We start from the raw sequence: 24,593 nt of genomic DNA on the forward strand, positions 1-24,593 counted from the left end.
AGTTCCCCATTACACACAAAATACTAAATACTTTATACTTTCTAGAAAATATATGTCTTACAAATGCTAATAATATTCAGAAAATCAGTGATCTAGGTTTAAATACAGCTATGTTGTTTCTCCTCAAAAGCTCTTAGATCATTAAATCATTAAAGCACAGTAAGCTTTTAAGAAACTATCAAGCACTGCAATGAGACAGAGAATCTGCCCTGTACATCTTTAGTTCAAAGACAGTAGAAATTGTTGCCAAGATTTTCCAAAGTACCCACAGATTCTATGTGACAAGGATGGGACTTGCTTGGGCTTGATTACTGGAAGTGTTATTTAAACACGATGCACATGTATACACCCACACATATGCAAAAAATGTACCAGTGACTTCAAGAGAAGTTTCTAGGTGCATGGCCTTAGAGAATGAACCATTTTTCTTAAAATGAGAGAGACATAAGCAATAAAAGCAAACAGTGGTGGAGTTACAAGATAAAGCTAACCTGTCCAATAAATGGAGCGATATAGCCAAAGTCTTTCTACCTGTCAGGCCTGCCCACCTCGCTTTCATGAGATTGCTAGATGTTGTTTCCTTTTGCCTTGTGAAATGGACAGATAGCATTTTTTACTAGCAGACACTTTTTGCCAGTTAAAATGACAGGCAAATACCAGGAGAACGTTGTCCTCCATTCAGCAACATGTACCATTCTAATTCATCTAGGAGATGCACAGTAGTGTTTCATTTGAAAACTGTTACCTATAGCCATATTCTCTGTTGCAGTGCTCTGCCCATCTGGCAAAGGTATTTGGCAGGAGGTCCAAAGCTTACCTTCTGATGCCAAACTGAGAACAGATTTGCCAACTGATGAGATTGGGTTCAAGTCCCAGGTTGATCCCCTGCTTACTGTGTGTCCTCCTAAAGACTTTAACAAACAGTGAGGTTATTTTTAGGCTTGCCCTTCTTAGACATAACAGGGATCTGTATCATAACCCCATTTTATTCACTTAAAAGGCCTCTTGGAAGAACTTATATTTGTTTTGTTCAATCTTAATTGAAGTTCTACATACATACTTTTTAATATGATTTAATTTATTGTTCCCTTCAAAAGTCCTTTATCATATCATCTCTGTTGAGAGACCAGGTTTACTTTCGTGCCCCCCATCCCCCAAAGAGATGGCCATTCCCTTAATTAAAGGAAGAAATACAAGGTATTGAGGTAAGGGAATTTTAAAGGAAAATCAGGGACAAGATCAGAGATGCCTAACACATGATGGGTAAACAGCTATGCATTGATAGTTAAGTTAAAGTATGATTGGCTGCAGGGTGTACAGTACCTTACCAGAGAACCCCACTTTTCTTCTTTACTCAGCCTCTTCCAGTTCTGCTCAGCCAGCAAGCAGGGATAGCAGGATTTTCTCTGGTTGCAGTTCTCTGGATATTTGCCCCTGCTAACTAGTGTAGGACTCCCAATTATTTCATACAACATTTGTGATGGTATTAACTATTTACCCTTAGGAGGCATGATCCCAGCCTCACCCAGCTTTTCTCCATATATTTGTAAGTCACACAGATATGTCTGTAATGTTGGCTTATTTACTGTCACTGCTGAATACATACTGCCATGCTCCTCATCGTTCTCCAGCTAGAGTTCTCAGGTGCTGCAAGAGAGCTCGGTAGATTTTTGTTTTCTCCTCTGCAAGTTTTGGGACTGCCTCCATCAGGATATCTCTGAGCTGGGCCAAGCAGCAGGCAGCTCCTATCACTAGCCCTGAAATCAAATGAGTTTAAACAGTGAAATCATAGTGCCACAATATAAATGCAATATATAGCTGATAAGGCCTCTAAAGATTTGCTTTTGTACACAGCTCTTGTTAGCAGGATGACAAAGAGAAGTGATGGTAAGATGCATTTTATATTCCATGCAATAAGAAATGCAAATACTGTTTGCTTATTCAGTGATGGTTCCCAGTATAAATGCATACCTGAAAAATATACATTGCATATTTGCATACACCAATGCACATCCGTTTTCTGTGCTGTGTATCCCCAGAGACATGGACAACAGTTGACTCATTAGGATGAAGGATGACCAAATTGTTGTAATCTTCCAAGACTGAGCCACACTCAATCACACTTCCAGTAGTACCAGAGAAGCCACTACCGTGGACTTCAGTGAATGCTGGAGTAATTCTGCAGAGAAGTCTTCAAGTATTGTGTAGTGTTTTTTCTGAACAAAGGGGCCATGTTCTAAAGTAGGCTTTTATTGATGGATCTACTTAAATACAAAGTTGCACTGATATTAGCATAATAATTTGAAAGTATGTATAATTCAGTAGCTGCCGTAAATCATGGAGCTAGGAGAACATAAGAAGAGAAAGAGGCAACTGTAACAAAATGTTAATTTCCCTAATTTTTAATAGCCTGATTTCCCATGGAGAACATGCTGCATTTCATTCTTTTGCTACAGGTGTAGTGCCTCCACTCATGGACGTGATGGGCCTACCAGATTGGATTCTCGTATAATGGGCATTAGCACAGCCCTTGTGATGTCAGTGCATCTGTGATAATTTCTATTAGCTGAGAATCCAGCCAAGCCACTCCAAAGAATATCTTGTGATATTTTGGATTGGAAATTTATGTCTGAATATTTTTGTGTTGAAAATCTAGCCCTAACCTAATCAATGTTTTGTAGACTTTGTTAGATCAATGGTTGTGATAGAAAGGCTCATAATCTGTGAAAACAAAAAAAAGGCTAACTTAGGGCCTTTCCCTCTGTTTGCTGTCTGCAGAAATTTGAGATTTGAACAAATATATTCTTGCAGAACAGTTTCATAAATTGTCTGTCACCATACATCATCTCCAGACCATAGGTGAGCTGACATATTGGTTAAAAGGCTTAGTGAAATGATTGCTACAGAGAGAAAAAACTCAAAACATTCCACACCAATGACAGTCAATGGTTCTTTCTACTTCTGGTGTCAAAATACAAAACCCAAGTGAATTCAGTCACTGCTCTTTGTACCATCAGTAGAGGTAACCTGGAGACTTACCATCATTTGTGCTACTCACAACATGCATTTCTGGAATCCTAACAGGATGGAGAATGATTGGATGATAGGCACCATGGTGATTTTTTTTGAGTCCTGAAAGGCAAAGTATGGTAGTATGATTAAAGATCTGTTTGAAGAATTAACCATATTCCTTGACACGGAAACCAAAATGTTCAAAACCACTGTAACTAAGTAGTTTCAAAGTCTTATGGTTTTTTGTTGTGCAGTATCTTGAATATCACATTTTACTGCTTTTACCAGGCCCACTTCATCTGCTTCTTTCTGCAGTCCAAAGGCTGATCTGAAGTCCAAAGTCCAATATTCTCTTTCCTGACTCTTACTCCTTGCTCCTCTGGATTGGTTTCCAGTCCTTTCCTCTATCACATTCAGATTTCACCTCTCACCTCAGAGCTATACACAATTCCACACCTGCTTCATCATGTTTCTAGCCACTTACTCCACCCTTCTATGAGCTACGTAATTTTTCCGCTTCCCTTGTTCTCTTCTTGTGTGCAATGTCTTTAAAAAAAAAACTACTCCCAAACTAGTTTATACATGTCATAATGAGATTAGCTCATGACCACTCTCTATTGCAAACCTCAGGCTTTCTATGGTAGTCCTCTTTGCTGTGCAGTAGCTGCTTCAGAGCCTGATCCGATGACAACAGAGAGCTTCCCCTTCATGTGAATGGACTTGAAGTTTTTAGACTTAAGATTTTGACACTTCGCCAAGTACTGCATCATGAGGGTATACTACTAAACAAATGTCGTGCCCTTGGCTAGGCAATGTACAGATTACTAGAAGACCCAAAGGGTTCTCTTTTGATCTGGGCCTTTATTGTCCCAACAGTGAAAGAAATATTCTTACCAAATTCCTCCTGACTGATTAGTCCCTCATAAAAAGGGATACTGACAATTTATAAAAAAAAAACAAACTCCATCCATAATATGCAGAATCTAGCCAGTGCCTGGATATCACGGCATACGGGTTTACCATGCCCTTTTCATGGGCATTATTTATTTTGTGATGCTCAAGCTAATGTCAATGTGAAATGTTTGGCTCTCATCAGCATGAGTGAGTCCTTCTTTATTCACACAAATTGTCTGAGGTTACTGGGAGGTTAGGCAGCACAAATCCTTGGGCTCGGGTGATGGTGGTGCTAGTCCTAATCTAGTTATTGGTATGCTGCAAAAAATCATAGGAAATTACATTGGCCTAAATATTGAAGTGCAATCATTGTGGTGAGAGGATCCCCAGAAGATAAAATGCAAGAGTATGTGCCTACTGCATATGTAATCCCTGTGTCAAAAGGTCTTCTGTCCTTCCATACCCACGCTGGTGTTCCCCACAACCAGCGGTGCCTTTGGATACTTGGCTTTCAGGTTCAGAAGTTCCTTCAGGCTAGGGGGAGAAATCCATGTTGTTCTCTTGCCATGGAAAATCAGAGTTGTTCTTTGCTGCTCTTGAGCCATTCTCTGTGGTGGAAATGACAAAGATTTGGTAATTTTGACTAATGTCGATATAAACGACCATATTGCTAAGTAGGACACTGTGTCATGATAGACAGTGAGACATTAATGGTGCTTTTCATCTGAGGTTCCTGTCATGCTGTACAATGCTGAGCTTTTATCATAACTATATTATTGCTCAAGAAACAGAGACAAGAACAAACTAAATGACTTGGTAAGAGACACACTAAATGAGTGGTAGGAGAAGATTAGTCTTCTGTTTTCCTTCCTCCTGCTCTGATAATTCTGAAAGACTCCCTTTGTATATGATGTAAACAATAAAGCAAGTGACTGGACTTTGTGGGAAATCAGGATGCCAAAATCTCACTGTGTATGTGACAGAATACAAGAAGTGTATTCTCTTAGTCAGGGAGGATCACTGCATCCCCATTTGCTAAGTGCCTTGTATCTACCGTAGTAGACCCAGACTACTTTCTACAATATGTAAAATGGTTTTTAAAATTAAAGTACCTACTTTCCCATTTCTCTGCAAAGACTAATCTTTTCAGAAATATTGTCTCCTTGGGATGGTTGATAGGTATTTACATTTTTGTTTAATCAAAGTGTTTTTCAGGCACCACCTGTCTTACAAGACTAATATATCCTTTTTTTCCCCTGAGAATACCATATATGTTCTTTTCATATTTGCCAAGTGCCATGTGGAATCATGGTTTCAAAATATTCAAAAGCAATCACTGTGAAATGCCTGTCTTCGCAGACAATGCAATGAACAAACAGACCAGTGGACAAGCCAGAGAACTGCTGCAGCTATGGACTGGCCTTCTAGGTAAAAGATATGCCTGAAACACAAGAAAGAAGCTGTGTGTCTGTGGAACCAGTCATAATCTTAGTGGTGTGGGCACACTTCCTGCCATAGAAGAATCTGTCACTAAGTATTACTGCCTAGGTATCTTCACAGCTGCATTTCACATGCTTTTTCCGGTACTCCAGACATTTAAAACATATCCACCAAGCAGGTTTAATTTCTAGACACAGAGCTTAATGCTCAACCTATTTAAAACTACTGATAGCTTGAAACAGACTCTAATGGGATTTGAACAAGCTCAGCATAATCAGTCAAGGTCATGTTAAAGACTTTGTGTAGCCTGGAGAAGCAGTTCACTCCTCCTGGCAGCTCAGTCTGAACATGTAGACCGGACGATGGCACCTCCTTTCTGGCTGAACAGCTTTTTGAGCCAGCAGCAGTTTAGGCAAGATACTTCATCCAAGTATAAAAGTTGCAAAATATCCCTTTAATACTTGCATTCTTAAAGCATGAGTCTCTCAAAAGCACATCAAGTGGCAGAAAGGCAAATCTGACTTCCACTTCATGATTTCATAAAGGAGCTTATACCTTACTACGCATGTTCTGCACTAAGAGGCAATCATTAACAAGGAAGTTGTACGCTATGACAAATGTTTACAAAGCCAACTGCCTTGCAGCAAATAGCATTCTGTAATGCAGTAACAAATCAAAGAACCATGCCATGCTTTCCCAGAACTCAAATGAACTTTTGTGTCTCTAAGGTGGTTGTATAATAGCGGCAAGTAGTGCCCATGAATATTTGCAAAAGGAGTGCAAACAAGGAATTTCACAAGAAGCTGTTGAAACTTGAGTGAGGATTAAAAAACCAGCCTGGACCTGCCTGCTTGGATTCTACTCAGTCAGGTCTGGGTAAATCCTGCACTACCATTCTCACAGCTGTCTTCTCTTGCCTTTCTGTACAGATCATGGGCACTTTCCTCCTCCTCCTTTCAGTTTCCATCCGTTCTTCTGTGACTCTCCAATAACTACTGCAATAAACCCTCTACTTTTCAAGTCCTTTGCCTTTCCTGTGGACCTGCAGCATTTCCCACATGCGAGTCCAGTCTCAGGTTGCCAGGGTCTATGTACCAGCTGGAAGGAAACAGTGGGTCCTGTGGTCACTTGAATCCAACAGAGAATCACAAGGCAGAAAAGATGGAAAAGCTCATTTGGGAACTTTCAAAGAAAATGCTATATTCCACACAAGAGGCCAATGGATCCAAAATGAAGTGGTTCTGAGCAAGGAGTTCTTTAGGGAAAAGTCTGGAAATACAGTTTTGGTTCTGGAGAGGTAAACAATTTCTTTTTTGAAAATATGAACTATTTGTAATAATGACAACATATAGATTATCCACATTGAATTGCCTTACTATGTTTGATTAAAATTGATCTTTTCCATCTATCTGAGGACAGATCTTTCAGCTTAACAAAAACATCATGTTTTCAACATCTGCAGTAGCTCAGTCATGTTTGCAGGACAACAAAAGTCAATAAGACCTACCGTTAGTTCAGGAGGAAATATAAATTCCTGTGTTGGATCCACGGGTGGGAATTCTTCTGTTTGCAAAGACCTGAATGAATCTGCAAAGAAATGGGAGGGGGGAAGGAGGATGCATATTTTCAGAGTAAGCTGCAAGTCTTTGTCAACACATTATATTCTTTCCTGAGGTGACACTGAGTTTTGATACTTTATAGATTGAGTGGCATTCAAAAATTCAAGATGCCAAAACTGATTTTTAATGTTTAGTTCTGTTATACCTATTCACAAACTACTATCATACTCATCAGTCTCAAGCCTTTGCTTGAAATACATCAAGGCTCAAGAAAGATCTTGCCATATTTCCTGAAACTGGTCATAGCGAATGTGTAGCAGCCACATTGGGTGAAATATCTACTGCAGGAAAATGCAGTGCTGGATGGTATAGTTATGTTCTTTTCATAAACTGTGCCTGTTAAGGAGCTTTCTGACAGATTTTTGACATGACAACAATGCAGCAGTCCATGTGATCAGAAAGACTTCTTGTCTGCTTAAGGAGAGCCTCTCCACCCTTGCATAAGCACTGCAAGAACTAAATGCTGACAGCACACCATAAAAATTAGCTTTTTCTACTTGTTTACAGATGTCTTTTTTTTCTGCTGAGGCGTCTTGTGAGGCTATGCATCTTCTGAGCTTTCAGGAGCTTACATGAAAGGCGACTCTGGATATGCCATGTTACCAGCGCTGATTAGTTTTTTCTGCCTCACTGATTTATTTTCAGAATCAAAAATCTTATCACACCAGATAGCAACAGGTCTCAAGTATATTGAATAGGAAAAGAGACTGACATATCCTAGTCTGAAGACTCTTATTGCTTCCCCAAGCAGTCATTATCTCTGGGCGCTCTGAACAGATCGTGGCTGTGGTAATTATAAGATCTGGCTCTGGATGACCTAGTCTACTGACTGACTCCATTGATGGAATGGCAAAAAATTCTGTGTGTCCCTTGATCTTCACAATAATTAGGCACCAGGTATTTAACTCGGATGAAAGCAACTATGAGGAATGCAAATCAGTGAAAGCCAAATAAGAGAGCACCCAAAGTAAGTGCTGTTTTGTAACTGGCAACTGCTGTCCTGTCAGATTCATGCTTCAAAGAACCTTTGCAGCAGCTGGCCAACAATTTTCAGTTCTTAAAGGGGCAGAGACAATACACACATGCACAAACGTACATGCACATCCAGTTACGTTCCTTGAGGCTCTAAGGTTTTTCACTGCCAAAACAAGTTTTCCTCCAATCACCAAAGGCCTTTTACTTTAGAGACTACTTAAAGTTTTTCAGTGAGAGCAAATTTATCCAAGGAATTCAATTCCTCATCATGAAGCAAGATGCAGTCATATTAGGGCACTATGGTTTCTTCTTGCAGGAGGATTGAGACAAGATCTGAGATGCACACAGGGAATGGAAGACCTTTCTGAGGGGCTTATGTGTACTGGAGTTTCCATGTGTACCCTTATACATAATAGTTGTGGAACCTTTGCCAGAAGAAACACAAATGAGGTGACTTGTGATTTTAGGATGTGCATATGTAGAGTGAGAATAAAACATGTATTTTGAAGCAATACCAATATATCAATTACTATAGAATGCAGAAGAATGAGACACTTCTTCCCTGAAGATCTTGGAGCCACTAACACACAGTAATGCTTATGAAAGGCTTTACAAGTATGAACTAACATTGCACAGGAGTAGCTGTGATTCCTCTTCAGAAATTCAGTGTTGGTGTCTCAAGCACACAGAAACAAGCCATGCTGATGGCTGCAGAACTTCCGTTAAGGGAGTTCAACTTCACATCAAGATGAGCTTTTTTAAGAAAGGTGTCTCTGATCAATAGTTTTCTTCCTCACAAAACAAAGCAGACTTAAATGTTTAATATTGAGATTCACACTCTCACTGGAAAATGTCACTAAAAAGGTCAAACCTGTCTGCATTCTGACTATACAGCAATGCAGATAGGCTTGTGCTACCTTTCTGCAGCACCGAGAGCACAAAGCACAGAGGTCAGTCTAGACTAAATGCCCAAGGACAAAAAAGTAGCTGCTGCTATAGTTCAAAATGGCCCTTTTCTACAAATTTTATAATGCAAACAGAAGATAATGAAAAAGCCTAATGTAACTTACCCGACCTCCTGTAGAAGATGAACACACATGTTCTTCCTCATCCAAGCAACATTGTCCAGTTGCTCTAAGTTGGCGACATGTTGGCTCCTAAAGAAATCATACCCTACTCTATAAAAGCAATGAGGCAGCTTTGTGATTTATTTGTAAATTAATGTTTTGATTCTTCCTGTTCCAAAGCAGATTTGTACAGTCACTTGAAGTTGCTCCAGGAGACCTCTTAAACCATAGGCCCCTAGGAGTGAGTTCCTTTTGGGTATCCATAGGTAAAGTATCCATAAAGTAAATGGAAAAAACTCAAAATTATTTCAGTGGTGCCTTGATCAAGTCGTTGGAACTGATGCAAAGGATTCTTAAGTGCACTGTAAGGGTACATGTAAACCTAAAGTCAGTGCCCAGCACATTTAAAAACTAAAAAAGCCAGATTTTCCAAAGGCTCAACCAAAAAGAATTTCCAAATGAAGCTAGATTCCAGGTAGGTACTTCAAGGAGGCTCAGTCTTTTCAGATACTACCAACTGTCCCAAAATAAGAAACACATTTGAAAATATTGACCTACCCTAGCAAAAGATGTGTAGCTGTCTGTAATTGGCCTGTATCCTGTGCAATGGCACAAACTACCTGAAATAAACCATATGATAATCAATTATAAGAAACCAGAACAATGTTTGGGAACACCAGCATAATTGGGAATGGTCTGGCATCAAACTTGTAGATTTGAAATGGTGGAATTTATGTCTCTACTCTCAAATGGGCAAAATCACATCTATAAAAATAAGAAATATAATTTTTATAGTGATTATGATGTATGATTAAAATTTATTATTTTGAAGTCCATTTCTAATAATAAAATGAATTTTTTTTTTAATGTATGTAAAAAATCAAATTATGAAAAGCATCCAAAAGCAAATACCATGATTACTACTACAACTACAGTCTTTGGGTTTTATAATCCAATCAAAAATCTACTGCCATCTGTCACTATCATGGTTTTCATATACAATTAATAGCAATAGTAAAACCTCTACTGGAATTTCTGGCACTTCCCTCATAAAGTCAAAATCTTCTGGTAGGGGGGGTCAATTATTTGGGGAGCTATAGGAGTGTTAGCAAACTTGGAACTAGAAAGTGAGTTGAAGTTGCTTCACCTGTTGTAGTAAATCTTGCTTGAAGAGCAGTCAATATTTCAGTAGGCTAAAATGTCATGTAATCTATTTCCCCTGTAACTATTGAAATCTGTATTAGGGACTTCATATTATTGGTACGTGAGTACTTACACTGCAGATAAAATAGAACCTGCTTTTTCACTGTATTCATTGTAACACTGTACTCATATTGCACTATATTGAGGCTACTGGTGTAGGAGGGCTATAAAAACAGGCTGTTCTAAATGCAGGGATTTTCAGAAATATTTAGCCAGTGCTAAATGCCACTGCGTATCCTATTTGAAGTCTCTAGTGTGAACCACCTTTTTATAATTTTGAGATGTCCTTAAACCACCATGGCTATTACAAAATACCACTTTGGAATATCACCTACCGCTCTTTGAGTCAAATCATACTTATGACCTTGGCAATCAAACATTTATCCCTTTATTATACTTTTTACAATTTACTGTCTGAAACCTACCATCCAGACCAGCAATTATCTGCTCCATGGAAGGTTCCGCATGGTTTCTCAGTAAAGCATATACGGACATCACCATTCCAGGGGTGCAGAAGCCACACTGGGAGCCATTGCATTTGGCCAGCCTTTCCTAGAACAAAACAGAACAGGCCCTGAATCCAGGATGTGGGTTCACTGGCTTTCTGAATAGCCATCTTCAAGTATGTCATCTACTGGCTGTAGGCCAGTAGCAGCATTTTGACTATCCCACTATGACCATTCATGAGGAAAATGCTCAGAGCAATCACCTAGTTAAAAGATAATACTCACTCCAGTTTAGACCCTCATGATCCTAATTCCTTGATATGAGAACAGAATAAGGCCCAAGACTTTCAGTTTAGACATCAATCATGTGTTAAATATTTTAACCATGAAGGACAGAACACAGAACATCTCCTTAACAAGAGCTTCAGCACAGACCAGTCCCAGAGTCAAGACCCTTGGAAAATAATACTGAGAAAAAAGAGGATATTTAGAAATCATTCTTAAATCTGTGGTCAAACTGTGCTTTTCAGGGACAAGCCAGAGTGGAGGAAGTAAAGAGCTGACCTAATCCAAAGGAGATCTCTGGCACTCAGGGAAAATGTGTCTAATTTAATACCTGTCAGTCTGGTTGCCACCTGGAGTCACTCTTCCCTTACTACAACATCTCAATGAGATGGCCAGATGCCATACTGGTGACTAAATGAAACATTCCTCCCCATCTCCTGAAAGCTGGCATCCTAGATGGAATACAGTTGGATAGCTCTGTGTTGTGGAGATTGTGATGTGCTCCCTGCATGATGGTACATTAGGAGGAACTCCTTCCATGCTCCATACAGGGCCAATCACAACCCAGCAATTGCTGTATTACTTCCTAAAAACACCTGTTCATCTAAAAAGATTAGATAAAATTCAGAGTTTCTAGAATCCCTTCAGAGACTCCACATTGCAGAGACTCACAGCACCTTCTCACAGGTCCCAACTTCATTACAGGCATAGGACAGGAAAATCTCATTATCTTGCAGCCCTACACAGTCCAGTTTACTCTCACCTGAATTGTATGAATCTTGGGTTTTATGCTTCCAACCCCTTCCACAGTAGTAACAGCAGCACCATGCAGTGAACATATGGGGAAAAGGCAGGAGTTGGCAGGACGATGTCTTTGAGGTGTGAAGGAGAACTGTGGTGTTAAATAGCTTTGTCATATGGGTCCATGGAGGAGGAAACAAAGGATATATACTCCAGCTAATCTAAAAATGCTCAGACTGAGCAGAAAAACATGGTGAGAAGGATATGCAAGCATACAAAATCCTGCACTTGGACCGTGAGAGTATGCATCCTGCTCCTACAGCTGGGACTTAGGCATTAAGTGATAAGCTTTTCTAATTAAAGAAGTGGAAGGTTACATTAAAAAAAAAAAAGAAAAAAAAGTACTACATATTTTGTTGAAACCCAAAGTCTAGAGCCAGATGTGATGAAGTCAGGCTCAGCATCTGTAATGGAACAAAGTTTCAAGAGCCAGGGAGAGAATGAAAGTAGAACTCCTAAATTTGCTGTGGGCAAACCAGTACAATTACAATGTAATGTGTCTATTGCTGAAGTCCATGGAGATTTTATCAATTATTACATGAAACATCTAATGAAGACTTATTAACAGTCACATATCCTCTAGCAAGCACAAAGGAGTCAGGAGAGGCAGATGAGAATAGGGCTGCTGAAATCTCAAATAATAAAGAACACACTTTAAAAACATAATTTCCCACAGAAAGTTGGGGGGGGGGGGAAGTTGGGGGTAGGGGTGGTGTTTTGGTTTGGTTTGGTTTTTTTTCAAAGATTGAAGAGAGAGGATCTAAATCTCTGTTACTGTGTTACAGTGAGGCCAACCCTGTAATCACCTTTGTAGAGGAAAGTTACAGGTAAGGCTTTTAAATTTGTACCAGAACTTCCCAAAATCCATCTAAATGGAAAGAAACCAAGTATTTCCCAGCGAATGTCAGTTTTCTCAAAACACTAGATTACTATTTCCAAATATCAGTGCGAGGATACTGTATCTGCTTGTCAACTGGATCATATGTGGATATCATCACAGTGCAGGCACCACAGCCTCCTACTCCACAGCCATATTTTGTACCTGAGAGATGGACTGCATTAAAGAAAAAAAAATTCCAACATTCAGAAGTTATTTTTTCTTTATATTATTCTGAGTCTCCCTTGGCTTATGTCCGTGTGCAGAATTGGAGGGATCTTCTGACCAGATAGCTCCAGAGACGGGAAAATGTGTACAAGATAGATGAAAATAGAGGACATAAATACATGAGAAGGGTAAGAACAGGTTGAGAAATGAGTGTGAGGCAGACTTCCAAGACAGAGTTTTTTCAGTCTCTACGGTCAATACCTGGTAAATGGCCAAAAGAGTGAAATCAGGACCCTATAAGTGGGATGGGTTGAACAAATACAGCAACAGGTCTTCTTATTAGCCTTACTCATAATACTTTCCTAATCCTTACACATGATTATCTGTATCTTGCATTTGCAAAACAGTACCAGCAGAGCTCAGCATGTTTCCAGTGCTGCTTCCTCAACATCCAAGGAGTAGAGTAATTTAAAATGGAGCAAAATACCCCAGTGCACACAGCTAAATTCTATATGGAAGGACTCCCTCCATTATGTGCCTCAGTGTAAATGCTCCACCCTCAAATCACAATCTTCTTCTGGTGTCACAGTGCCCTGCAGTCCAGTGGAATCTATAATTTCCTTTCATTTTAGCTCCTTTGCAGAATGATACATAATCCTATTACTATTCCCACTGGGTGTATGCATTTGCATCCACTTTGCTTAGGTACTAGATGATGTCTTCCATCTGATTTCACCATGTTTCTAGATTTCTTTATACCCAGTGCAATTTTATCCACTAGTGCATTCCCATTGGTAATCAATATATGACTAATCATATTACACTGCTTGACTGTTAAAGAGATGCTAATTATTCCACTGAATGCTTGGACAATGCACAATCCAAGCTAATAAAAATGTGCAGCTAATAAATTACTTTCCACTACTGCCCTTCTCCAGTTAATCCTTAAATTAATGTTGTTTTTCTGCCAGCATGGAAGGCTTTCAACAGCAATGCTAAACACACTTGCTTAACTTTATAACCTGCATGGCAGCTTCTTAGCTGGGGTAACTGCCCCTGAAGTCAACAGAGCCATGACAGCAGTTAGCAACCTGAAGAGTCTCAAATGACAGAAAATAAAGATAATAAGATAATAAAATCAGCTTATGCAAAACTCTTTGAAGGACTGGGGCCTAAATAAATTATTTACTATGGAAGTAGTTCTGGGGTAATTTCTTTAGTTACTATTTTCATCACAAATGTACTGAAAGCTTTTTGTGCTTTGGGAAGCTGTAAAGATTGGGCAGCATTTAGAAGAGTTACACTCAAACTTTACAATGTTATATCCCTGTAACTAACACACACAATGCACATACAGCACTGGATTGCTCTGCCAAGAACATATACAAGGTGAGTTGTGTTATTTCTGCTTACTGTTCTGTTTACATCGGATCCCAAAGTGAAACAAATCATCTTAGTCCCCAGTTGCAGTAATTTACAGAATTATAGAACTCAAAGGTAAAGTTCAAAAAAAGGATATGCTTCTTTCTTAGATAATACAGCAGCAATTCTTCAGCATCTAGCTGCCTCTCTATTACCTACATTATGAAATAAAAAAAGAGATTATGAGTTAGAGAGGGATTTAATACAATCATCTCACAAGGATTAACTGTGATTTTGAAATGCAGTGATTGTGGATTAATGGGGTGTGTTTGTTTGGCAACAGGATCCCGTCTCTTGATCACAATCTGCAGACAAATAAATGAATGGCTCAGGCAGTATTGGTCAAATATATCCTTTTAAAGTAATAGAAATAATAGTCTACTGAGAGAACTGAAAGAGAAGAGAGACTGAGTAAGCACTGGATGGACAAGAGTAGAAAGAAAAGTCTTTGGACTAGATCCTTTGTTGATTCTTATCAGCATGAATCAGAAATCCCTTCACTTGTGTGTGTGAAAATTCTGTGTATTTTTACCTCCTTGAAGTTTCTATTAACCCTTTCATTTGCAAAGACCCATCAGCATAAAAGCACAGGAAAATCTTAGTATAAGAAGAGCAGGGAGGATACTAACTATATTTTAAATGTAATAAAGTTTAATGTGTATGAGTAGGGCTTATGCAGGCTTTGTTTTAGCCTTGTCTCAAGAATGTTGATGTATCCTTGGCATGCTTCAGCTTGTTGGAGACAAGATAACACAAACAACTTGGAAAACATTTTTTAAGACCCATCACTGCAGAATGAAAAGACACTGAACCTCAGGCTTCTCTCAACAGTTCTGCTATACCAGCAGCGTGCTCCAATTTACCAGGTGTAAGACAACATGAACTAGTTCAGGAATTTATTTGGAACTGTGGAGTGAAATAAGGTTTCAGGGTATGCCTTTAAGCATAGGTGGCATGTAATGACAGATATAATGATAGAAAAAAATTGAATTACTTTTCCTTAATTCACCTGGTAAAAAAAGAAAGCCAGTACTCTCTCTCTAGAGTATAAAAATGTTGACCAAACAACTGAAAAATATCTCTAGAAAAATACATAGCAAGGTTGTTTTGTTTGTTTTTTAACAAAGAAATAAAATTCCTTCATTTCAGCTTATAATATATTTTGGGTGATGTGTTTGTTAATAGGATTTTTCACTCACTTGACAAGCGAAGTAAGAAAAGGTGACAAAACATCTTAGAAAACGAAATGTGAGCTTTTGGCATCAAGAACAGAAGAAAATTAACTTATTTTCTTTTGGTGAATTACTGAAACTATATTAGTAAGCAGCATATTCTTTTACTAGTGATGTATTTACTCCAACTACACCAACTTTAGGAGTATATTAGTATAAGGTTTTAGTAAACAGATAACTAATTATAATTCTAAAAATTCTGTGATATAAGGGGTGGCACAATGTCACTCAAACTTTGTAAAAACTGTGGTAGAAAGCAGGATGCTATATGTAAGATCAAAGACAAGAGATGATTATCCATGAATAAACTGTTGCTCCAGAATGACAGCTTTCCTGAATACGAACAGTAAACATTAAAGCACTGTTGTTCAAAAAAAAGTATTAAAAAACTTACCTTCCTGCCATTCACAAAAAAGACAAGCTCATCTGTTGGGGACAAGCCATGCTATTGCATTAAAGTCTGAAAAACAAAGCTTTACACATCAAGAGAAATTAATTAAATGCTATATGCTCCTGAAAATCAACTGAGTTTGCTTTGTTCTGCAGAATTTATTTTCAGACTGAGCATCAAATTAAGTAGATGGGGAGGAGCCAGCGTAATGTATGCTGTTTCTCAGCAATTAATACATGTTCAGATGCTAATGCACCAAACTTTCTACTCCTACTCTCCACCCCAACTCTTCTCTGATGAGCTGAAATCACCTGGAAAGAATTTGAGCCCTCTAATTCTAACCTTGTAACCTAAGACATAAGGCACTTAACTGTGAAGGGGGACTTCTGCATTTGAGCTACTAGTGCCAGGCCTGGTTTTTTTATATTATTCAGTAACTGATGAATTTAGAATACATAGGAATTCCTGAAGCTAGAACTGAGGACATGCAACATTACCCACTTCTGTGGGGTGTCAAATGCTAAGCTGTGGAGCCATGCTTCTCATTTTATCTTGTCACTGACCTGAACTATCTATATTTTTTTTCCTGCAGAGTGACCAAGTTTTATCAAAGTCAAGATTACTACTACACACACATTTAAAATTTCCTTCTGGTTATCTCTATACCATGCCAGCTCTATACCCTGACTGCTGTGGGTGCTATTGTAAGATGACCATGCTCTAGATATATTATGTTCTTAGAGAAAAAAATCCCAAACCCTAATTTGGGAGTCTAGATTCTTATCTGTTTCTCTAGATGCGTATCCAGGAAACAAGGTAATTAATCTTTAAATGCTTTATTACAGCTGGCCTTTATTTTTTTTTTAGAAGGGGACTCATGTATATGTCTTTCAAAAGTCTCCATTTGTGTATGTTCATGTCTTTTGTTTCATTTACCATTTTTACATTTTACAGCAAAGGTCTCTGTATTTTGAGTCAGAGTAGGCTTGCAGGACAAAGTAGTCAGTCCCAGATCTTTTACCACTCCCCATTAGAATGAAAGAAAATGATTCTCAGCAGTGATATGCCACTGCTTTTGTGTTTTAGCCCCTAATGTATGCCCGAGAGCTACCACAATGCAAGCACTGAAGCGATGTCAGTCACTAGGTCCTGCAGGCAAAAGCCCTAATGGGTCCTGCCAACTGCAGCACTGCTGCAGTATTCCACATGTGTTGTAGGTACAACCATGCAGGTTCAAAGGCCTAAGAAGAGAAAGAACCAGACCCAATACTAGATTTTGGCCATCCAGTATCTAATTTTCAGAGTACTAGGTCTCCAAACCAGAACCTAGTATTTATGTTAGGTGATTAAGCTTACACACACAGAGAGGAGTACCAAGGGTGGATAGTTATAGAAACACTTCCTTCATGAAGAAAATGAGGAGAAAGAGTTCTTCTCAACCATCTCCAGTTTGGGTGTTTCTGAACAGTGCACATTAATGTGTCAATAGCCATCCAACGTGTCAGTGCCTTTGGAGCCCTAACCTTTCTGCTTATCTAGACCTCTGAGTCTGCACATTTAAAAAAAAATATTAAAAATTTAACACACCCCCCCCCCTTTAACACCTGTATAGTCTAATAAAATTTCTTTCATAATATCCCACGTAGCCATAGTATCATCTGTCAGGTTGTTTAATTGCTGATATTTCTAGCTTCCATGCAGTTTTTCAAACACCTAAAAGCCAGGAGACAGCTTAATGTTTCAGCCCCCCAAAACCCCGACAAACCATGTATAGATTTTACTGAGACAACCAGACAACACCACCACTTGTGAAGAGGCAGGGAGGAATCTTTGTTAATAATTGAGAAATACTGACAAGCAGATGTGTGATCTGCACAACAGAAAACAAAGTGTGGGTCTAGAACATGATGAATCCCTGGAGTACAAACACCTCAGCACCACAGGTGGGGAGACATCATTGCCTGCAAGGGTTGGGCTACGATTTTTACAAGATTTGACTTGTCTGGAACTAACGAGCACCTGTGCTGACGCATAGGTCCATAGGAAAACAACAGACAATGCACCTTCCCCACAGTTCAGTAGATCTATATGCTCCCTGCTTCAACATATCCCAGGATTTACCTATGTTTTGGGGCTGTTATCAATACCTGAGGTTGTGAGCTGTCATTAACAGGCCCATGCAGTGAAACTAAGAAGATGTTTCAAATCAGAAAAACTAATTATGGCAGCAGCATTCATATTTTATTTGATTTATTGACTTTCTTACAACATATAAAAGCCAATTTAATACAAAGAAAGTGAAGAAAAAGAAGTAAAAACCAATGGGCCTTCAGCTGCCTAAACCACATTTCTAGTGCCACTTCAGATGATTTGCTATGACCTGCTTGGCCTCCAGTTGCTATGTCATATCTTCTAGTCCTGTGCTCTCCTATGCCTGCTGCCTTATGACATCTAAAATGGTCTGGACACCTATGTTTAAGCAGTTGAATTTCACCTACTCATAGTGGTTACAGAGAGACAAACAAATTGAAACAATAAAGACTTCATATCTTAATAGCCAATGCAAAACCAGTTTAACCTACTAACCTGATTCCTGTTACATATACAGTGTCAACTCCTAAAAGTGATGGAAGGCAAGAAGAGAAAACAGTACATGGAAAACTGAGGAGCAGTGAAATAATACGAGCCTACAGGCTGACGTGTCAAACAAATCAAAGCCATTTATTTTCATTACAAATGGCAGTCTTCATGGCTCTGGAGCTATCTGACCTGTAAGTAACTGGAAGAGCAATCACCATGCTCAGCAAGAAATAACTGATGCAGAGGTTCACTGAAACCACACATTGAACGTACAAACTACTGCTTTTCCCAGTTCTACTTTCTTATCAAAGAACCTGCTGCAATTTTTCAGGTGTTACTTTGGGTAACTTCTGTAGACTCAATAAAAAAGTGAAGTTTTTTCTCTGTGTTAGGATGTATGCCAGATCAAAGCCCCAAATTCAAATACCATGGAGATTTGTGTATTTGTGTGTTTGTGCATTCAGAACTGAAAACTCAGTTTTGCACTTCAAGAGGGGGAAAGGCTGAAGTTCTCAGTCAGTTCAATATTGTGGATTCTGATGCTGAAATCTCAGTATTTTGGCCGGAGCTTTCATAATATATTAACTTTGATATATTCTGTGTAATTTCTTGCTCTCATCTTAGGTTGCAAATATATACATACTTCAAACTTAATAACACCAGAATTTCTGTTACCATTTAATACACTGCTGCTTTATAGTTTCCTGTTTTCTCCAGGTGCTGCTACCTGAGTGTGGTCTAATCCCACTGCACCCTAGGCAGCATCAGATGACTGATCTCTGCAGATCATCTTTTGATCTTATTATGTTTTTTCTACCTTCTTTAGCACAGGAGTGGTCAAGAGTGGGAGAAAGCTCTTAACTGTACTTTCATGGATCAATATAGTCCTGAGTACAGGATTAAGCACTGCTTAAGAATCCTTCCCAGAGTGTCCTGGTTTCAGCTGGGATAGAGTTAACTGTCTTCCTAGTAGCTGGTAAGGTGCTATGTTTTGAGTTCAGTATGAGAAGCATGTGATAACACTGATGTTTTCAGTTGTTGCTAAGTAGTGTTTAGTCTAAAGTCCAGGATTTTTCAGCTTCTGATGCCCAGCCAGCGAGAAAGCTGGAGGGGCACAAGAAGTTGGCACAGGACACAGCCAGGGCAGTTGACCCAAACTGGCCAACGGGGTATTCCATACCATGGGACGTCCCAACTAGTATAGAAACTGGGGGGAGTGGGGGCAGGGAATCGCCGCTTGGGGACTAGATGGGTATTGGTCGGCGGGTGGTGAGCAATTGCACTGTGCATCATTTGTACATTCCAATCCTTTTATTACTACTGTTGTCATTTTATTAGTGTTATCATTATCTTTATTAGTATCTTCTTTTCTGTTCTATTAAACTGTTCTTATCTCAACCCATGGGTTTTGCTTCTTTTCCCGATTTTCTCCCCCATCCCACTGGGTGGGGGGGGAGTGAGTGAGCGGCTGCGTGGTGCTTAGTTGCTGGCTGGGGTTAAACCATGACACAGAGACAGGTTCATCCAGTCTCCTATTCAAAGCACACTGAACTCCATGTGAGTTTTCCCATTAAGTTCAGAGGCTTTTGGCTTACTCCATGAGAAAAAGAAAGCTTCCGGTAGAAATTGTAACTAAGTGACTCTTCCAACATTTGGGATAAAATTCATCTCCTATATATGTAGGTCAGCCATAGCAATTTGCCTGGCATAGCAAGAGAAAATCATAACTCTTGTTTCTTGCATGTTTTTAACACAAAGATGTCTGTGCCTAAAGAATCTAAAGCAGCTTTATTACAAATTAGAGCATCACTTCTGATCAAAAAGGGACTGAATCCAACAAACAAGGTTCTGATTCTTCAACAGACAAAGATCTCTGCACTCATGCTCTACTGCAAGACTCAAATCTAAATTAGAAAATTAGCTGAGGCCATTAAAAAGCCATTTATCATACGAAGTTGCTAAGGGCAGTAAGTGGCAGTGTTATCTAACATACCTTTATACTTCATCCTAACTTTCTTCTCCTGCAGCATTTGAGCTGAGCTGTTCAGCAGCTTGTTGAAGATACACGCTTCAAATGCAGGAGATGTATTTCTAGCAATTAAATGCAGTAATTTAAGCGAAGACTGTAATGAATATACTGGATGGAGAATGAAGATAAGGATAGAAGATGTAACGTGCATATTTTTGGCAGCTGATTCTATTCTGAAAATGAGAAAATACATTTATCTGTGTGTTGATTAGTGTGTTTTGGGGCAGAAAATCAGTTTTCCATTCCATTCCATTCCATTCAGGTCTTGTGCACTCTGGTTTGTCATTCATACAGATATGGCTCGAGGAGTGGAGGAAGCAGATTCATTGTTTTTCATCTAAGAGAACAAGCAAGAAATGAAAAGAGTGACTTGATAATATTATTTGACCGGCAAACTCCCAATATTGCCCTTACCAGGTGCCTCCAAGTCACTTCACAGTGTTCTAACAGGACATACCTACAGAAGATGGCTGGAAGGAAGGTCAGTGATAACTGGGGTCAGGGGGACACAGGGATGGAGAAGCATGGTCTCTGCACTGGTGGACCTCACCTCCCACAAGCTCCTGTGATGAGAGTAAGCCCATGAACCTATTGATTTGGGGGCCAGTGATGCCCCACCATGACCACAGAAATACTACAGGAGTAATCTGTGAGTGAGAGCTCAAGAGTTTCTATGGCAGAACTTCAGGCACAGTATGGATTTATATGCTGACAAGGACCTTGCTTCACAGATGTCATAGGCTAAATAAAAACTTACACAGAAAAAGAATTGTAATAGCAGTGGGAATATGACTAGTGATCAGTTGCAGAAAACATAGAATATAAAGGATCAGCATTATAAGAAGTGTATTGCCTCATTTATTTTTCTTCTGTATCCTTTCGTTAGCTCTGAGTTAATTATTTTTCTCCCAAAGAGTACTGGGCATAGCAAGGAGTACCAGAATGAGGTGACAGTGCCAGAGTGCAAGTCACTGGGGGAAAGCACCTGGAAGGAGACTGAAAATGCTTGGAGGCTCATCCATTGCACGTCAATAAGATGAGCTATTTAATCCTCTATACGATTTGACATGCAGAAGAAAGGAGGAGGCTTCAGGGAAAGAGGGGATTGTGAAAATTATATAAATTTCAAAGGAAAAAAAAGATTATAAAAAACCAGGGAAATTCCAATACAATGCTTGAACGGCATTTGTTGGAGTAACTTGTGTGAGTGAGACCTGTTACCAGACATTTCAATTACAAGGAGCTATATGATATTGCTGTATACAAAGCATGACCAATAGGAGACATCATTAGGCAGCCCACCATTCAAGGGTGCCAAAAGCAGTATGCAATTCTACCCAGAGATACTTAAACAGACCCTTCCCCCACCTTCTTATTACCATCTCAGTAAAGTCATCTGCGCAGCTTGCCCGTATTTGTTCAGCAGTCAGAGGGCTGTTCAGTGCAAAGGTCTTTTTCAGTCCTCTTTCATTCCTCACACTAGTTACTGCATCTCTCAAAGCAAAGAACACAGAGCTTCCCAAGAAAAGTCCTGCTTCGCCTATCCCCTGAAAAAGAAAAAAAAAGAAGTCAAATAGATGTAGGTTTTGAGCAAATGAGAGGAGTACATGCCATATCAATATCAACTAAAAAGCTTAAAAGACAGCGACTTTAAAAAGTGTTTCGTCCTTCAGTAAGGAAGCTTATTCTAGATTTAGTGGAAGCAAGCTTAGATCACACCAAGTCTTCTGATGGTAGCTGCTTTCAGGGAGCTAAAAAGGTTGATTTCAAATATTGGCTATCGATTTTAGAATCTTTTTGGCTCACTGCTAAACTGAAATTTAGAATAACTAGCAGATAAAATTAAACCAATCCAAACCTAGGTACAGATACAACTAAGAAACAAGGCTTGAACTCACGATAATTTCCTGCAGTCAAACACCACTGACCTCAGTGGGCTTGACATCCTCTCACTGGTTCTGACATAAGATTCACATTTTTCCTTATCTCAAAGATAGGTCAAATCCACCCTTATTCCATAGTTCTCTCAGCGCTGTGGTATTGAACATTTTAATCTGGACTGGACTGGGATATTGCAATTGAATTTTACTTATCCCTTTGCTAACATCTGAGAACCAAACATCTTCCCCAAACATGGTGTATGAAGATCGAATCACACCTTCTTACAGTGAATTTGAAGGTTAATTATAGGAGATAAGTTCACAGAAAAGGATAAAAGCTCTGTTTGAAGAGGGATATTAGCATCAGCTCTGTAGATCAGCTCCAAATCAACTATGTAACTACTTCACCTATATGACATTTTTTTCAAACAAATACTATTCTAATTATGTATTTCTGAGACAGCTTTAAATAATTTTAAAGGACCTATTTGTTTTTTAGCAACTTTTGCTGTAAAATATGCTTTTTTCCTCCTGTCATGCTGTTTTATTTTACCATAGTCTAAAAGCATACCTAATACTTGAAACAGATGGAAATTTGCAGAATTACCTTCATCTTGATTTACCATTACTACTTATATGCAACTGGCCAGAATATTTGGTTGTGTAAATTGAAGTAATGATTATACCAACTGAATACTTGAGACAATCTCTCATATAAATACACACATACAGTCCTATTTCTTATTGCATAACACGCATAAGTAAGCTGCACACTCTTATTGTCATTATGATTTCTCCATCAATTTATTTGGTATTTTTATTCTAACCCTTTAGTTTATCACCACATTTTAAAAGTATGGTTTTAAATTCAGCTTGCAGCTTCTGTGTGTGGTCTGTTAACAAAACCCTAAAATTACTACTTGCCAACCATGAAAGATATGCAGCAATATGCCGCATTATATCTTTTCATATTAGTTTCCCTGGTGTCATAAATAAAACAATTCATGGACACTTGTTTGAAATGTTAAAGAAGAGGAACTGAAAACTTATATATATTTTATATCAGAGCAATTTCTCTGTTCATCCTGGGATCTAAGAATTAGGCTGTGTGATGGTTTGCTTACCTTGGATGCGTAGATGGCATAAGGATTTTGGGAAGATGACAGCAGGGAAACACTGAACTGTTCTGGAATATCACAAACAGCAGGGATCTTATACTGATCTGGACCCCGAGTATAGAGGACTCCTTCTGGAGAATATTTTAATTCCTCCATTGTGTACAGTCCAATGCCTTGAACAAAGGCACCTTCAATCTTTAAATAAGAAAAAAGATAACATTTATGTTCCCATGTTTGGTAAAATGGGTAAAACATTGGGAAGAACAGATTTGTACCACTAGCTGTTAGAAGACCATTTTCTTTCCTGTTTGCCTAATGGGATTCTTCAACATTTGGGGGCTACCGTGATAGGAAAAGCTTTCACACTCCTCTCTCATACCAGGCAGAGACAAATGCTTTCATGATGAAGTGATGAGATCTGTGGACCAGCCTGCAATGAAGAAAGGTGTTTCCCTGCTATCAAGTGGGGAAGGCAGGTGAAACAACAGGAGAATTTGGAGACTGTAGATCAGGAACAGGATTTAAGTCCAGCAGATAGATAGTGGGCATATATACATACAGGAAGTACTACACCATAGGTAAAATTCAAGCTTCACTGACATCTACAAAGCTCTGACACTGACTCAAATGGGGCAAGTCTACAAGTAAAGGACCTTCTAATATGATCTATGACTTATTATCTAGTAAGAAATTAACATTTTCTGAATTAATGAGGTAATCTTCACTTTAGATAAGGCTATCAGTCTAACAGAAAAAAGACAGCAGGAAATTCTTGGAATACCTGTCCTATATCCACAGCTGGATTTATGCTGTATCCAATGTCCATAACAATGTCTGTTCTGAGGTTCTGTCAATAAAATGCAAATGCATATTACTGAGAGAGATGCATGGAGTGGAGGTATTAAAACATAATGTAGGTTAGAGTTGGTATTCATTGTTACAACATATGCTAAGACAGAGGCCCCTCCATGTACACAATCTCAAAGTAATTTCAAATAGCCCATTACAAGCCAAATAGGCTTATCTCAACTTTAACAGAAGGCAGCTCTGCCAGATTTTTCCCATTGCACAGGGAAATCCCCACATAAATAAGTATACCTAGAGGGCATATGATCAGCAGTCTATGACATTTAGCTGTCTAGATGGTCAAAAGC

General features: G+C 39.0%; 1 protein-coding gene across 4 annotated transcripts in view; it reads right to left on the reverse strand.

Annotated features, from left to right (window-relative positions):
- Window positions 1-18,051: 18,051 nt before the first annotated feature.
- The window catches only part of AOX1 (aldehyde oxidase 1), a 46,862-nt gene continuing 40,320 nt past the window's right edge, over window positions 18,052-24,593 (reverse strand). For 2 of the 4 annotated variants that reach the window (XM_009914685.2, XM_069781754.1), the window contains exons 32-35: window positions 24,221-24,286; window positions 23,446-23,634; window positions 21,821-21,988; window positions 18,052-20,778 (exon numbers count right to left, since the gene is read on the reverse strand). In XM_009914685.2, coding sequence (XP_009912987.1) covers window positions 20,728-20,778; window positions 21,821-21,988; window positions 23,446-23,634; window positions 24,221-24,286 — 474 coding nt within the window. In that variant the 3' untranslated portion in view covers window positions 18,052-20,727. Of the gene's footprint in view, window positions 20,779-20,902; window positions 21,005-21,809; window positions 21,989-23,445; window positions 23,635-24,220; window positions 24,287-24,593 lie in introns of all 4 variants that reach the window. The other 2 variants (XM_069781753.1, XM_069781755.1) reach the window with 2 other exon arrangements.

Source organism: Haliaeetus albicilla, chromosome 4 (genome assembly GCF_947461875.1).
Source record: "Haliaeetus albicilla chromosome 4, bHalAlb1.1, whole genome shotgun sequence".
NCBI lineage: Eukaryota > Metazoa > Chordata > Aves > Accipitriformes > Accipitridae > Haliaeetus > Haliaeetus albicilla.